We start from the raw sequence: 15,337 nt of genomic DNA, 5'->3' as shown, positions 1-15,337 counted from the left end.
GGACAAAGAATCAAAAGGGGAATTAGAAAATATTTTTTTTAACTGAATGAAAATGAAAACATATATCAAAATTTAATGGGATGCTTTTAAAGCAGTACTTGAGGGGAAATTTATAGCACTAAACATATACATTAGAAAAGATGACAGGTCCCAAATCAATGAGCTCTGCTTCCATCTTGAGAAACTTTAACTAGAATAGCAAATTAAACTCAAAGCAAGAGGAAGAAAGAAAAGAGGATAAATCAATGAAATAGAAAACGGGAAAATAATAGGAAAAATATCAATGAACCCAAAAGCTGGTTTTTTAAAATATCGATAAATTTGATAAAACTCTAGACAGACTGATCAGGAAAGAGAGAGAGAGAAACACAAATTACCAATATTTGGTATAAGTGACACAGTTATTAAAAGGATAATCAGAGAATATTTATGCCAATAAATTTGACAAATAACATGAACTGGATGAATTCCTTGAAAGGCAGACTACCAAGGCTCACTCAGAAAGAAAGAAATAAACTGAATAGCCTGTATCTATTAAAGAAATTGAAATTGTAGTTAAAAATCTCCACGAGGAAAAGTTCAGAGGACTTCTAGTTTCTGGTCCAGCATGTAAGAAGTTTGGAAGTCATCACACCATCCTAACGATAAGCAAAAGGCTGAAAAAACTGAAAAATCAACAACTATTCTTAGATCCCTAAGAGAAGTGAGGTCACAGGGCAAACCACTGCCCCCAAAATTGGAGAGACGAACAGGCAGATACAGAGAATTACAACTTATAGAAAACCACAAGCAGAAACCTTCACAGAAATCAGTTCTGGGGTTGGAAAACCTAACCTATGATTGACAAATTTCTAGAAGCTCAGTGTGGGCAAGTCTGAGAGTTAGAAGCTGCAGGAGTGCCCAGTCATCGAGGGTCCCCACACTTTTGTGACTTTTACCTCCAGGAACTGGACCAGTTTCCCACAGTAAATATCAGAGCAAAATCTCCTTGTGCTTCCAGCAGTGGGGAGGGAAAAAGGAACCATTTTGAAATACACCAGTGTTTTCTGTTTTTCTTAACAAATGTCTCTCCTCAGGAGCAACTAACCAGAGACTAACCTGCCAGGATTTTATCAGAGCCTCACAGACCTGGGGAAGGTAAGTACCTAACTCCAGCCCACTGTAGCCATCCTGTCCCACCTAAATGTGTATGGAAGGGGGAGAGAAACTGAGAAACACAGATGAAGTTCACAGTCCGGAGGCATAGGCTCACTAAAAAATTGAGACCTAGTCATAAGACTAGGACACTTCCCTTCTCCCACACCTCAACACCACTTTGCTAAAGACCTATTTACAGCAGTTCATTTTACCCAGTACATCATAACCAGCAATTAGTAAAAAATTACAAGGCATACTGAAAGGCAAAACACACAGTTTGAAGTGACAAAGCAAGCATCACAACCAGACTCAGACATGGCAGGGATGTTGGAATTATCAGACTAGGAATTTAAAACAATTATGATTTATATGCTAAGGGCTCTAATGGATAAAGTAGACAGCATGCAAGAACAGATGGGCAATATAAGCAGAGATAAGGAAACTCTAAAGAAGAACCAAAAAGAAATGCTAGAGATCAAAAACACTATAGCTTAAACGAAAAATGTCTTTGACAGGCTTATTAGTAGACTGGACATGGCTGAAGAAAGAATCTCCGAGTTTGAGAATTTCTCAATAGAAACCTCCAAATTGAAAAGCAAAGAGAAAAAAGACTGGAGAAAAAAAGAGCAAAGTGTCCAAGAAAAGTGAGACAACTACAAAAGGTATAATATAAGCATAACAAGCATATCAAAAGGAGAAGAGAGAAAGGAACAGAAATATTTTAAACAATAATTATATAGAATTTCCCCAAATTAATGTTCGATGCCAAACAACAAATCTGGGAAGTTCAGAGAACACCAAGCAGGATAAATGCTTTAGAAACTACTCATAGGTATATCATATTCAAACCACAGATAATCAAAAATAAAGAAAAAAATCTCAAAAGAAGCCACAGGGGGGAAAGAACTTTACCTATAGAGGAGCAAAGATAAAACTTACATCAAACTTCTCCTCAGAAACCATGCAAGCAAGAACAGTGTGGAGTGAAATATTTAAAGTGTTGAGAGAAAAAAGCAGCCAGCCTAGAATCCTGTACCTGTGAAATTATACTTCAAAAATGAAGGAGAAATAAAGACTTTCTCAGACAAACAAAAATTGAGGTAATTTGTTGCCAGTACCTCTACCTTGCAAGAAATGTTAAAAGAAGTTCTCTAGAGAGAAGAAAAATGATATAGGTCAGAAACTCAAATCTATATAAAGAAAGGAAGAGCATCAAAGAAGGAATAAGTGAAGGTAAAAATCAAAACTTTTATTTATCTTATTCTTCATTGATCTAACAGATAGAAGTTTGTTCAACATACTGATAGCAACTATGTATTTGATTATATATGCTTATGTATACAGTAAAATAATAGTATTATTAAATTATAAAATATATTATTATATTAATAATTATTATTTAATATATCATTGCTAAAATTATTATATATTAATGATTATTATATATATTTATGTATGCTTACATATAAGTGAAATAAATGACAACAGTAATACAAGGGACAAGAGGGAGGAAGTGGGATTATTGTATTATTGTAAGACACAGACTACCCTTGAAGTGGTGCGATGTTATTTGAAAGTGGACTTAGCTTAGTTGTAAATGTATATTGCAAACGCTAAGCAACCACTAAAAAAAGATTACAAAAAACAGTGTAACTGATATGCTAAGAAAGGAGAAAAAAAGGAATCAGATAAAGTGTTCAATTAAATCTGCAAAAGGCAGAATAAAGACTAGAAGAAAAAATAGGAACAAAGAGCAAGGTCAACGAATATAATAGAAAGCAGTAATGAATATGGCAGATATTAATGCAACTTTATCAATAATCTCTTTGAATGTTGATGGCCTAAATGTACCAATTAAAAGACAGAGATTGTCAGAGTGGATCAAAAAACAGGACCCAACTACGTGTTATCTACCATTAAACATCGGATCTAGATGGCTTCACTTAGAAGGAAGAAACACATATTTTACACAAACTAGTCCAGATAATTAAAGAAGAGGAAATACTCTTCAACTCATTTTATAAAGTTCACATTAACCTGATAACAAAATCTGACAAAGATAATACAAGAAAGGAAAACTACAGCTCACTATTTCTTCATGAGCATAGATGCAAAAACTCCAAACAACATATTAGCAAATTGAATTCAACAATATATTAAAACAAAAACAATATGTTAATCAAATACAACTTGACCAAGTGGTGTTTATCCCAGGAATGCAAGATTGCTTCAATGATCAAAAAAATCAATCAATGCAGTTCACCATATTAACAAGCTAAAAATGAGAAAGCCACATGATTCTCTCACCAGATGCAAAGGTGCATATGACAAAATGCAACATCCATACCTAATACAAACTCTCAGCAAACTAGGAATTGAAGGAAATGTCCTAAATCTGATAAAGGGCATATACAAAACATCTACAGCTGACATCATCCTTATTGGTAAAAAATTGAATGCTTTCCCCTACTTCTATCCAGCATTGTACTGAAGGTTTGAAGTGAAGCAACAAGTCAATAAAATAATAATAAAAGGCTTCCAATTCAGAAAAAGAAAAAAGTATCTATATTCACAGCAAAATGATCTTCTACATAGAAAATCTAATAGAATCAACAAAAATGTCACTTTAATAAGGAGTTCAACAAGGTTGCTGGATACATGCTATAAATATATTTAACAAAATTTAACATAGCATCAAACACTATGAAATACTTAAATGTGCAAGTCCTTTGCAGTGAAAACTACGAAGCCTTGTAGCAGTTTTATTCACAATATCCCCAAACTGGGAACAGACAAAGCATCCATCAATAGGAAAACAGATGAATAAACTGTGGCATATTCATGCAATTGAATATTACAAAGCAATGAAAGAGACAAACTACTGATACATGCAACAACATTGATGAATTTCACAGACATCACTGAATGAAAGAAGCATACCCAAAAAAAGAGCACATACTATATATCCCATTTATATGAAGTTCCAGAAGCAAAATTAATCTGTGATGAGAGTGGTTATCTCTGGCTTAGTGTGTGTGTGTGTGTGTGTGTGTGTGTGTGTGTGTGTGTATGTGTGTGTGTGTGTGTGTGAGAGAGAGAGAGAGAGAGAAAGGGGTGGTACTCACAACCAATAGTCAAGAAGGAGCCTTCTAGAGTGATGGAAATGTTCTGTATCTTGATATGATTGGTCTTAATATGAGTGTATACATTTGTAAAACTATCCAACCATGCTCTTAAGACACTGCATGTTGTCATATGTAACTTATACTTCAATAAAATTATTAAAAAAAGGGGAGAGGACATCAATCCTTCCTTACCCACTCATGAAGTCCCCGAAGATGTAGAGGCCATTGAGATTTGGGGATTCACATCCACGGTAGACGTAACCTCCAGTGACAGATTTCCCCACTGCGTGGCCATAAGCATAGATTGGCAGAATATCATCTGTCCAGAAACAAGGAAAAAGAGTGAGTGTCATGGCTAAAAACTGGGAGCTTCAAGGAGGAAGAAGGGAGCTTTTTAATGCAGTTGCCTGACTAAGTGGAGAATATTTCAACTCCTGGTCTTTGGGAGAACAGGCAGCCAAGCGAATCATGTCTATTTTTCTCAACAGACCAGCCATGATATTCTTGAGCTTCCCATCTGACTGATCTCTGAAAGCAGAGAGGAAGCCTAAAATTCTCCCATATGTGGGGCAGTGACCTGGAAATCCACACACTTAAATTTTCCCCCTAGGTTGATATTGCAGATCCTCAGGTTTAAGGATTTGGAATATTGCAAGGATCTGGATGTCTGCTTTGTAACTTAAGAGTGTAAAGAACAGGACCCTCCAAGGCCTTCCCAGGACAGACCACCCCGAGCCCTCCACCTGCCTTTTGTTTGTAGAAAAACGTTAGCCAAAGAATAAATTTAATCAGATAAATGAAAAAATGCAGAAGCAAGGAAAATAGTCAAACAGGACAAAATAATAATAGTTTAGTCATTAAACAAAGTCAAGGATGTTTAGTTCCTCCTCAAAGGCGATAGATAATATACTGAGCCATATCCTTTGGGCTGTTTTACAGATACTGAAACCCTCACAGGTGGAAGAAGTTAACTACATGATGGCCAGACTGTAGCCATGACATAAGCTGCTCCATCCTCCACATTTCCAAGAACTGACCTCAAGAAAGTGGAAACAAACCAACCCTGGAACTAAAAATTAACTGTATTTAAAACAATCAAAAAAAAAAAATAACCAATCAAGATGACTCTGATCGGACCACACCGCGTGACCAATTTCAAGATGATCGTCGGAGATGCCTGTGCTGTCCTGCACGTAGCCCTCTCCCTCCACCTATACACCCTTGAAACCCCCCTTTAAAACTCTTCCACCTGAGTGGCAAGGGGAAATTGGTTCTTTGGGAAATGAGTCCACCTTCTCCCCAGGATGGCCAGCTTCCTCAATAAAACTATCTTTCCTTTTACCCAACACTTGTCTCTCAGTATTGGAATCTTGAGCGACAAAGCAGCCAAACCTGAGTTCGGTAACAAGAGGACAAAAAAGACTAAGCAATGGTGATAAAGTCAGAAAGTTGGAATTTTAAGCCAAATGAAGTTTCTAAAGCACACCTTGATTATTGATGCTTAGGCATTATACTATTACTTGATTGTACACAGAATATCATTTCAGTGGGCCCTCTCAAATGGTAAATAAATAAAAACATATAGCCACCTATTTTCCTCTGCCCGTGGTTCAAAATTGTATGCCTGAAAATCACATGAGTAACTTATTTAAAGTATAGATTCCTAGGTCAATCCCCCCCCCCCAATCCACCCAGTATTTAAATTAATTAGGTTAACAAGCACCAAGGCGTTTCAGGTGCCAGGGGCTGGAGGACCACCCTAAGAAGCACGAGCCCACAGGACACAAACAAAGGCACCTGCAGGGCAAGACACTCCCAGGTTTTATTCCCCCACCTCCACCTGCAACTCACTGAACTCATTCAAGAAATCAGAGAGCTTCGCACTTACCCAAAGAGGCGTTGTGACAAAGTTTTTTGTCGTAACATTCAAACCCTTCCTTTGCCCTCCAGCCATAGTTCCCGCCTTTAACAATGATGTCAACTTCTTCAAACCTGTTCTGTCCCACATCCCCACAGAACATCCGGCCTCGGCCCTGGCGCGTGATGGGGTCCCCTCGGTCCACGGCACAGCGCCACATGTTTCTGACCCCGTAGGCATAGACGGCTGGATGGGCCCCTGGCTCAGAAACAAACGGATTGTCCAGGGGCACTCGGTACCGCCTGCCACCTGAGCCTGCCCCATTCACATCGATCCTTAACACTTTTCCCAGCAGGGAACTTCTGAAAAGAAGAAGGCCAAGAAACAGGCACAGGATAAATATGCAGATGTGAGACTGCTGGATCAAATGTTAGTTCTATTTTTAATTTTTTGAAGAGCCTCTATAATGTTTTCCATAGCAGCTGCACTATATATTTTGCATTCCCGCCAATAGTATACAGAGGTTCAAATGTATCCAGATCCTGCCAACACTTGTCCTTTGTTTTTTTATAATACCCATCTTAACAGGTGTGAGATGATATCTAATTGTGGTTTTGATTTGCATTTCCCTGATGATTAATGACATTGAGCACCTTTTCATGTACCTGTTGGCCATTTGCGTGCAAGATGAATAAGTTCTAGAGATCCGCTGTACAACATTTTCCCTACAATTAACAATATTGCATTGCACACTTAAAATTTTTAAGAGGGTGGATCTCATGTTACGTATTCTAAATAAAATAAAATGTCACAGAACTAGAGGAGACCGCCCAAGAGAGCCTACTGATAGTTAGTCTCAAGTGACAACCAAGAATCACATGGGGAGGTAATATACACACACATACTCGCTCTATATATACCATATATAGTGTTAAGACTTCCTGATTTTTGACTCAAAGAGAGCTACTAGGCAAAAGTTTGATGTAGTCCTGGTCCATGTGACACAGAGCAAGTTGCAGCTTCAATTTTTCTATTTTTATAACGGGATGGTTTCTCTCAGGTTTGGTCTAATACTATGAATTTTTTAAAGGAGCTGGTTCTATTCTTCCTCATATAACAATGTCATCAGTGGAAAGAACAGAGGCTTTTAAGAAGCTCTACCAATGACTGTGGTTCTGAGCCTCTGTTTCCTCCTTTGTAAGGCAGGGGAGAGTAACTACCTTGAAACGTGGTTGTGATGTAAGGGTTAAATGAGTTATTGTGTATATAGCATGTCACGCAATTCCTAACATACAGTCAGCATTTGACATATGTTAGCTCTTTATTATTGTATTACCAACCCTAATATTTTTATTACTAGGGATACTGAGAGCCACGTGCTTGCTGGGTGCAAAGGGCAGAAAGATCAGGTGTCGTTTATCTAGCTAGCACAGCCTCGCTGGGCTCCTGTGCCAGATTGTCTGAGTTTGAATTCTGGTTCTGCCACTGACTCCCTGTGTGACATTGGACAAACTACTTCACTCCTCTCTGCCTCTATTTTCTTGTCTATAAAATGGCTATCATAATACCTACACTTCATAGAATCCATTCATTCCAGATGTATTTATGGCATGACTCCGGTGCCAGGCACTATTCTAGGTGCTGGGGATACGTCAATTAAGAAAACAGACTAAAATTTTTGCCCTTGTGGTTGTCAGAATTACATGCTCAAATAGACATAAGGCTTTTCGAACAGCACTGGACACACAGTGAGCATCCAGTATACATTAGCTCTTATTAACTGACTTCTCATGTGTCTCCACATGAGACACAGTGCCTGGAACACAGTGATCAATAATACTGTTGAGTTGAATTGAACTGGACGGTCAGATCTTGGCATAGTAAATAATGTCCCGCTAATACATATTTTTTAAAAATTCTGAATTCATCTCTACATGGCCCTCTGAGAGTTACATTGAGCACCCATAATATTAATTACCAAATTACATTATGCCTGAAATGTATAGGACAGAAAACCAAATATTCTTCCCATTACATCAACAGAGGGGGTTACATCTTACAGTAAGTGATCTGGGTTTGACCCTCTGCAGATTCCATCTCAGCAAAAACATTACACCAGGGCTCATCCTAAATTTTAGGGACAGGGGCCCAGCCTCCATCCAGCTTACTTGTTCTGAGCATTTCCAAACTTGCCGAAGGGATCCCCAGCCTGTCCTCCATCCCCAGTAAATATGTACATATAGCCATCCAGGCCAAAAAGAAGTTGTCCACCATTATGATTTGAGGCTGGTTCTTCTATCTCCAAAATGACCCTGGAAGGAAAAAGAAACCATGCTTTGATACAAACTGAAACAGCATCCTCTTGAGACATCCAGAAATGACTGGTCCAAGCCAGCCAAGACCTGCTTCAGAGTTCCCAAGGATCACAAAGCAGGTAGTTCGGGGGCTTTGGGACACCCCTTGTTTCCTAGTATGACTCCCTCATGGATCATTTTTCTTTCATATCCTGAATACATGAGCTGTAGACACAGCTGGGTAACAATCACCCTTTTCTGGGGCTCAGCCTTACTCTCTGCTCTACAAGAACCCTCAGTCACTTCCTTTGGGCAACCACACAGGGGTCAGTCTATCACTTCTTCGTGCTCTTTTCAATCCCCTAACCTGTCTATATGGGAAGAGAGAGACAAGGCAGAAAGGAGAAGGAAAAAAGGCGGAATGGTAGAGTGGAAGAGCAGGAGCGTGGGGTCAGTTAGAACTGAGCCCTTCATCTGACCAGGCATCAGTAACTTAACAGCCTTGCGTCACAGCTTCCTGCAAGGATGAGAATTCCCATGTTCATGGTAAAGGGCCTGGGATCTAATGGTCACGCAATAATCAGAGGCTGCTATTATATTTAATATATTGATATTATCTAAAATCATTTCTCAAATCCTTATGGCTGCCGGCCTTTGCTTACCCTCTGTAAAATCAAGCAAGCATGGTTCTAGGTATAACAACTGTAAGGTGGGTGGCTATAGCCATGAATAAGCCATGGACTCAAGAAGCTAACTTGGGTTAACCTCAGTAATCAACAATGACTCCTTTATCATCATTATAAGCTAGTAGCTCGAAACCCAGGAAAGCTCCCCTATATCATCTCAGAGGACTGACTGGCAATATTTTGAAACACAGTACACAGCCGCAGATTCTCGTGGGTATGCCTCACCTCTCCGATTTGAGATCAGCTCTGTTGGGATCTGCCCGAGAAAGCTTCATCTCACTAATCCGGATCTTTTCGACCCTCTTCTTGCCCAGGCATGAATAATAAATATAGAACTTGCGGTTGCGGTGGAACTGGGGATGAAAAGCCAACCCCAGGAAGCCTCTCTCATCCCCAATCCAGGGAGTGGTCAGCACGATGCTCTTGAGGTCCAGGAAGGGTTGCTCCAGGCGACTCCCATCAGGCAGATAGACCCACACCACCCCCACCTGCTCGGCCACGAAGAGGCGATGGGTGCCGTCCCCAGCGTGGACCATGGAGACCGGGTTCCTCAGCCCGTTGGCCACCTCGGCCAGGCAGAGCTGCAGGCAGCCGCGAGGGTCCTCGGCCACCACCCCCAGGTTGCGGTTGAGATGGTCACTCCTCAGGACGTTAGGGAAGCAGTAGTCCTTGTCGGGAACGTTGAGGAGGTGGCAGAAGCGCGCGCCATCCTTGTCATGGGATTCCTGGAGGCGGCGGTCATTGGTGAGCAGGGAGATGGCAGAGTGGCAGTTAGAGTGGAATACAGAGCAGTAGTCAGAGCAGAGGCCGGGAAGGTTCCGGAGGGGCGTCCGCGGGTTCTCAGCATCGTAGAGGTGGGCTGCGTAGGGCGAGCACTCCTGGAAAAGAAGAGGCAGCTCAGCCCCAGCGGGCAGACTGACCACGACTGAGCTGGAACCAGTTTTTGAGCAAACAGTGGGAAAAAAGATCTGGGAAAGAGCCAGGATTCTGGAGCTCCTTTTACCAACTACTGGTAAAGTTCCTCTCTGGGACCCAAATTTTCTACCCAGTTAATGCTTCTGGAAAGCAGAAAGGAAAAAAAAAAAAAAAAAAAAAAAAAAGCCTCATATTCACTACACTATCTCTAGCATTTTAAGTTCATTCTTGACGTAGTTTTATTAAACGATCAATTTTTTCTAAAAAAGAGAGAGTACCAAATGTACTTTCCCTTTATCATAAATGCTGTGTCTGTAAGATTTAATTCCTTTATGCACATCTGAGGCAATGTGGCAAAAGCTTTACATTTGTTGAATCTCAGTGTTGGATCCGTAGTGTTAATTACTTAATTTTCTGTGCTTTCCCGTATGTTCAAAATATTGTATAATTTAAAAATAAAATGATCAAAATGAACACGCTACATCATTCCCAGAGATTAGGCATCTAGCAATTTCTTCCCTTATTTATTAAAAATATTAAAGTGTTTAATATATACAAAACACCATGCTGGGAGCCACAGAAATTTAAATTGTGGCTCTGGGGCCATATGACTGCTCTTGACAAACATACAAGGACTGTGAACCAAAGGAATATCTGCTACTTGGGCTTCCCTAAACTATAGCGTTTTCTAGGAGGAAAATAGAATATTGTGGGCAGACAACCAACTCTCAGTAGTGATGAAAGGCAGAGGCAAGTGAGATGAGGAAAGTAAGAAAGACCAACTTAAAGGGGGTAGTTTGGGGCTGTGGAGTAGGACAGGGTCCTCTGGCCCAGAACCCGCTTCTGACCACTGATGCCTCCCCCAGGGCCGTCTCATTCACATCTGTTCTCTCATCACTTAACAGAGGGACCAGCAGCGTTTCTCAGATATGTTGAGTTCCCCATTCTTTCTTATTTCAGCCCTGATTGCAGACTGCAGAGCGACTTCCTGGTTATCGGGAAGAGCAGAAGAAAGCCCAGAGAGTCACAGCGTCTCTCCCTGGGCCGTCTGTTTCTATTTAGGATACTTGTCAGAGCTGCTGACAAGAAGCCATAGGAACGGCTCTGAGTCCCTGACTGAGCTGTCCACCGCTGGGGAGTAGAAAGAAGAAGAGAGACGGAAGACAAAAATAAGGATGAAATACCCAGGAGCAAAGGAGGCTGTGGACATATAATCACTCCCATGGCACATTCTTATGCAGCAATATTAGAGTTTGCACAGTTGCCTTTACTCAATCAGCTCAGGAACTATCGTTTCTCTGTCTTAGAAAATGAAGGCCCAGGAAGAGTCTCTACTGTGTGCCAAGCACTGTCCTCTGCACAGGGGCTATGAGAGTGTGCAAGGTGCACAAAGGCTCTGTTCTAGTGGAGCTTACGCTTGCCCCAGGTCAGAGAACCACTGAGTGGATGGGCCAGGGCCGTTGTGACTCTACTTTGGCGTGGTGTGATCAAAAGGGCACGAGACTTGGAGCCTGAGCCTCCGGATTTGTGCCCCGACACTGTTTGACCTTCAGTAAGTCCTTTAAAACTCCTGATTCCTCATCAGTAAAATGGGGGGTCCTAGTAGCTGCCTACAGGATCATTGCTGGGAACACACCACGTGTGGGGGGGGGGTGAGAAAGAGGGAGAATAAAGTTGTGAATTTTAATAAATAGACACTTGTAGCTTATTCTTTTTTTGTTTCCTTCTTGGTTTTGTTTTTAATTTTATTGAAGTATATAGTTGGTTTACAATGTTGTGTTAATTTTTGCTGTACAGCAAAGTGATTCAGTTATACATATATATATTCGTTTTTGTATTCTTTCCCGTTATAGACATGTGTAGGTTATTCTTATTCCTCAAATCCTTAAAACAGAAGAGCTGTTGAATTTGGCTTTCTGAAACCTCACCCAAAAGGGAAGCGGGAGGCAGGAGAGAGGGAGGGAAGAGACATTTTTATCAGGGGAATATCTCAGAAATTAAGAGCCTCAGTGTTGCTCATAAGAGCCCAGCTTCTGCCCAGATGGTTATCCCAGAGTTAATTCTCCAGGAAACAGCCAAGGGGTGGAGCCTGAGGTGAGAGAGGACAGCCCGGAGCGAGGCCGCACAGGTGGCTGGCTTCTGTGCCAGGCTCTGCTAAGTTCCCTCCACTGGAAGTTGGGGTGGCCAGTTGGCTCTGGAATCACAGCAGGAGAGCCAAGTAATTGTGCTGACATGCCCAGACGGGTCTCAGATCAAAGGTCTGCCTGGATTTGCTGTGTCTCACCCCCAGCACGTCATTAGAGCGCTACTCCTCACGGCAACCTCTTTCACCTGCTCTCCAACACGGACTCTCCCCTCTACCCCTGAACCCCTCTTCCCACAAAGTCAGTGTGTGCAGTCTGCATCCAGCGTGGGTTCTGGCTGAGCCCTACTGAGGTGATGTCTGCCAAGGATGTGGGTTTTGGCTACTGGAGAGCCAGGAGAAGCAGAACCTCTGAGTCATTGCCACTCAGCAGCTTGAAGCTCTCCTAGGCCAGGTCTGGAAAGCTGGGGAGAGCCCCCATCATCACACCAGAGACCCCCGGGCACAAATGACCCGGACGAGGGCTGCATCCCAACGGATGCCACCACTGCCCCCATGTGCTCCGTGAGCACCACAGGTGTGTGCCGTGCCCAGCTCTCAGAGCCCTGCAGGGAGGACCCAGACCACGGCTGCCCAGGGAGCTCCGTGAAGAATACCAATCGCATTCTTCTGGGGCCTGAGAAAGCATCAGGGCCCGCAGAACCCCAGAGGGAGAGCTTTGGGAAACCTGTGGGAACCAAACTCTGCCTCAGTGTGTCTGTCCAGAGCCTAAAGCCCCAGGTGGAGGCAGCTGGCGGGTGAGCAAGCTTCTAAAGGGCTGGGCGCCCAAAGAACCCTCCCTGCCAGGACCCCCGCCGGCCAGCCCAGCACCCCATCAGCTGGGGCTGGAGGGCACTCTTCTAAGCTGGCTGCCTCACTTCCCCAGAGGGTTCTGCTCAGACCTACCTGGCAAAGGATGTCTTTAATGTAACCGCCGCACCGCTCGTGGCCCTTCAGATCAAAGTATTCCATGATGTCCCAGTACCGGGCAGCGATGCGGTGGTCCTTACGCTGGTCACAACAGCCGAAGGTCTCATAGTCAGAGCAAAACTCGAGGTGCAGGAGGGGCTGGAAGGGGGGCCCATAATCCAGGCACTGGGGGTGCCCCTGCAGCAAGCCCCCCTGGCCCAACAAGACCATGAGGCAGAGGCAGAAAATTCGAGAAGAGGTAAGGAGCCAGGGGGCCCGACCACCCCTGGGAATGGACCTCCTGAGCATCCTGGTCCTGGCACACTCCGGCTGCTGTGTGCTCAGGCTGGCTTCCTGCTCTCTGCTCTTTCCCTCCCTCCCTCCCGCGCTGAGTTTTTCTTCCTTCCTTCTCTTCCCCCCACAACCAGGTTCACTGAGGCGGTTTCTGAGCCATGTCCCTTCTGGGAGCTGGGTAGCTGTCTCTTGTGAAAGCAGTGAGAGGCGTCCCTTCTCCTCCAGTCCCCTAAACAGGAAGCTGGTACAAGGCCTGCCCTGACTGCGGAGCTACTGGGGTGCTGGCAGAAAGGTGCGGTGATGTCCACGGCAGACATGCCGTGGTTCATTAAAACTGCAAAGAATTCCTGCAGGAAATCCCCACTTTGTTTATAGTCCTTCACAAGCTGAGCAGCCCAGGATCTCCAAGGAGAACGCCACACATTACACGGTCCCAGACAGCAGACTGGAAGGCGATGCCGTGCCAGCAGCAACACGGGAACACGGGTGTGGGTCTGGGAAGACAGAGGGGGGATGGGGGAGGCAGTGGATGGTGCAGTTCCTGCCATCTGGAAGGGTGGGTATTCTGAGGGGACATCTCACGAGTTAAGAGGAGACGGTGAATATAACTATCGTGGTGATCGTTCTGAAATGTATGGAAATAACCAATCCCTACATTGTGTAAAAGGAACTAACATAGTGTTGTGGGTCAATTACACTTCAGAAACAAACAAACTTATAGAAAAAGAAATCAGATTTGTGGTTACTGGCGGGGGCGGGGGGTGAGGAATTGGATGAAGGCTGTCAAAAGGTACAAACTTCCTCCTTATGTTATGCTATGTTATAAGCTAAATAAGTACTAGGGATGTAATGTACAACATGATAAATATCGTTCACACTGCTGTATGTTTCATATGAAAGTTAAGAGAGTAAATCCTGAGTTCTCATCACAAGGAAAAAACTTTTTTTCTATTTCTTTCATTTTGTATCTATGTGAGATGATAGACCATCACCAGACTTATTGTGGTCATCATTTCATAATGTATGGAAGTCAAATCATTATGCTGTACACCTTAAACTTATACAGTGCTGTAACACAATAAAACTGAAAGAAAATTTTAAAAAAAAAGAGGAGATGGTGAAGGAAAAGGAGGGAGGGTGGCCAGGTGAAAGCACGGCATCGGCAAGGACTTTTAGGGACAGTTTCATCAGGAAGCACAGAACATCTGGGTTCTTTATTTTTGCCAAACCTATACTTGCTTTGGGGGCATCCCTCCTCACTTAGCATATGTTTCAACATTAGTACTGAAGAATACTAATACATCTTTTGCTTTATACATGTCCCTGGCACATAACGGGCCTTTGATAAATATTTCTTGAATGATGATAAAGGACACGGCACCCCAAACTCACACGGCCCCAAACCCAAACCCAAACAGAGGCACGAACAGGGGCTCAGGCTCACAGGGAACATTTGGTACCTGAGCTCACTTTCCTTTGGGTATTTTCCACGGTTTCACTCCAGCCTGAAATGTCCCTACTGGCAAAAACTGGCCTTTGAAATGCAGACAAAGTCAAAGATTCTTCTCACTGGCTCCCCACCACCACCACCAATAGCCTTTGCCAGAGCGTCACCAAGAAGGGACACTGAGCCTCAATCTAGCCAAGGCTGTGCTCATGATGCTCTGGATTATGAAAGCCCAAAGTAGCTTTTAAAATACAAGCAACGTTTTTGTAACTAAGAGAAAAGTCAAGGGGAGGGAGTGCTTAGAATGATCCCCAAACAGCCCTGCTCTCCTGGGGGTACTGTTCAACAGCATACCTCTTGAATGTTGCTTTTTAAAAGATAATACAGCATCAGTAATTCATTGGTGGCTGTGCTGATTCCACGGGGTTGTTTGCTCGAAGGTCAGATAACGTCATCGCTCTGGAAGCCTTGGGCGGGAGGAGCTACACTTGGACCAACTTCCGCCAGTGAATCTACAGCCCTGAGGCCTTCTCAGAAATGGGAGGTGACC

At 43.1% G+C, this 15,337-nt stretch overlaps 1 protein-coding gene across 1 annotated transcript in view; it reads right to left on the bottom strand.

Moving 5' to 3' along the window:
• Positions 1-13,355, bottom strand: part of HHIPL2 (HHIP like 2) — a 32,156-nt gene extending 18,801 nt beyond the window's left edge. Inside the window, exons 1-5 of the mRNA XM_059935981.1 lie at positions 13,044-13,355; positions 9,326-9,978; positions 8,289-8,432; positions 6,151-6,482; positions 4,455-4,581 (exon numbers count right to left, since the gene is read on the bottom strand). Coding sequence (XP_059791964.1) covers positions 4,455-4,581; positions 6,151-6,482; positions 8,289-8,432; positions 9,326-9,978; positions 13,044-13,355 — 1,568 coding nt within the window. The remainder of the gene's footprint in view (positions 1-4,454; positions 4,582-6,150; positions 6,483-8,288; positions 8,433-9,325; positions 9,979-13,043) is intronic.
• Between the last annotated feature and the right edge of the window lie 1,982 nt (positions 13,356-15,337).

Source organism: Balaenoptera ricei, chromosome 1, assembly GCF_028023285.1.
Source record: "Balaenoptera ricei isolate mBalRic1 chromosome 1, mBalRic1.hap2, whole genome shotgun sequence".
Lineage (NCBI taxonomy): Eukaryota > Metazoa > Chordata > Mammalia > Artiodactyla > Balaenopteridae > Balaenoptera > Balaenoptera ricei.
Note: the sequence above shows the minus strand (reverse complement) of the source record. Positions and strands in the feature narration are given on the sequence as shown.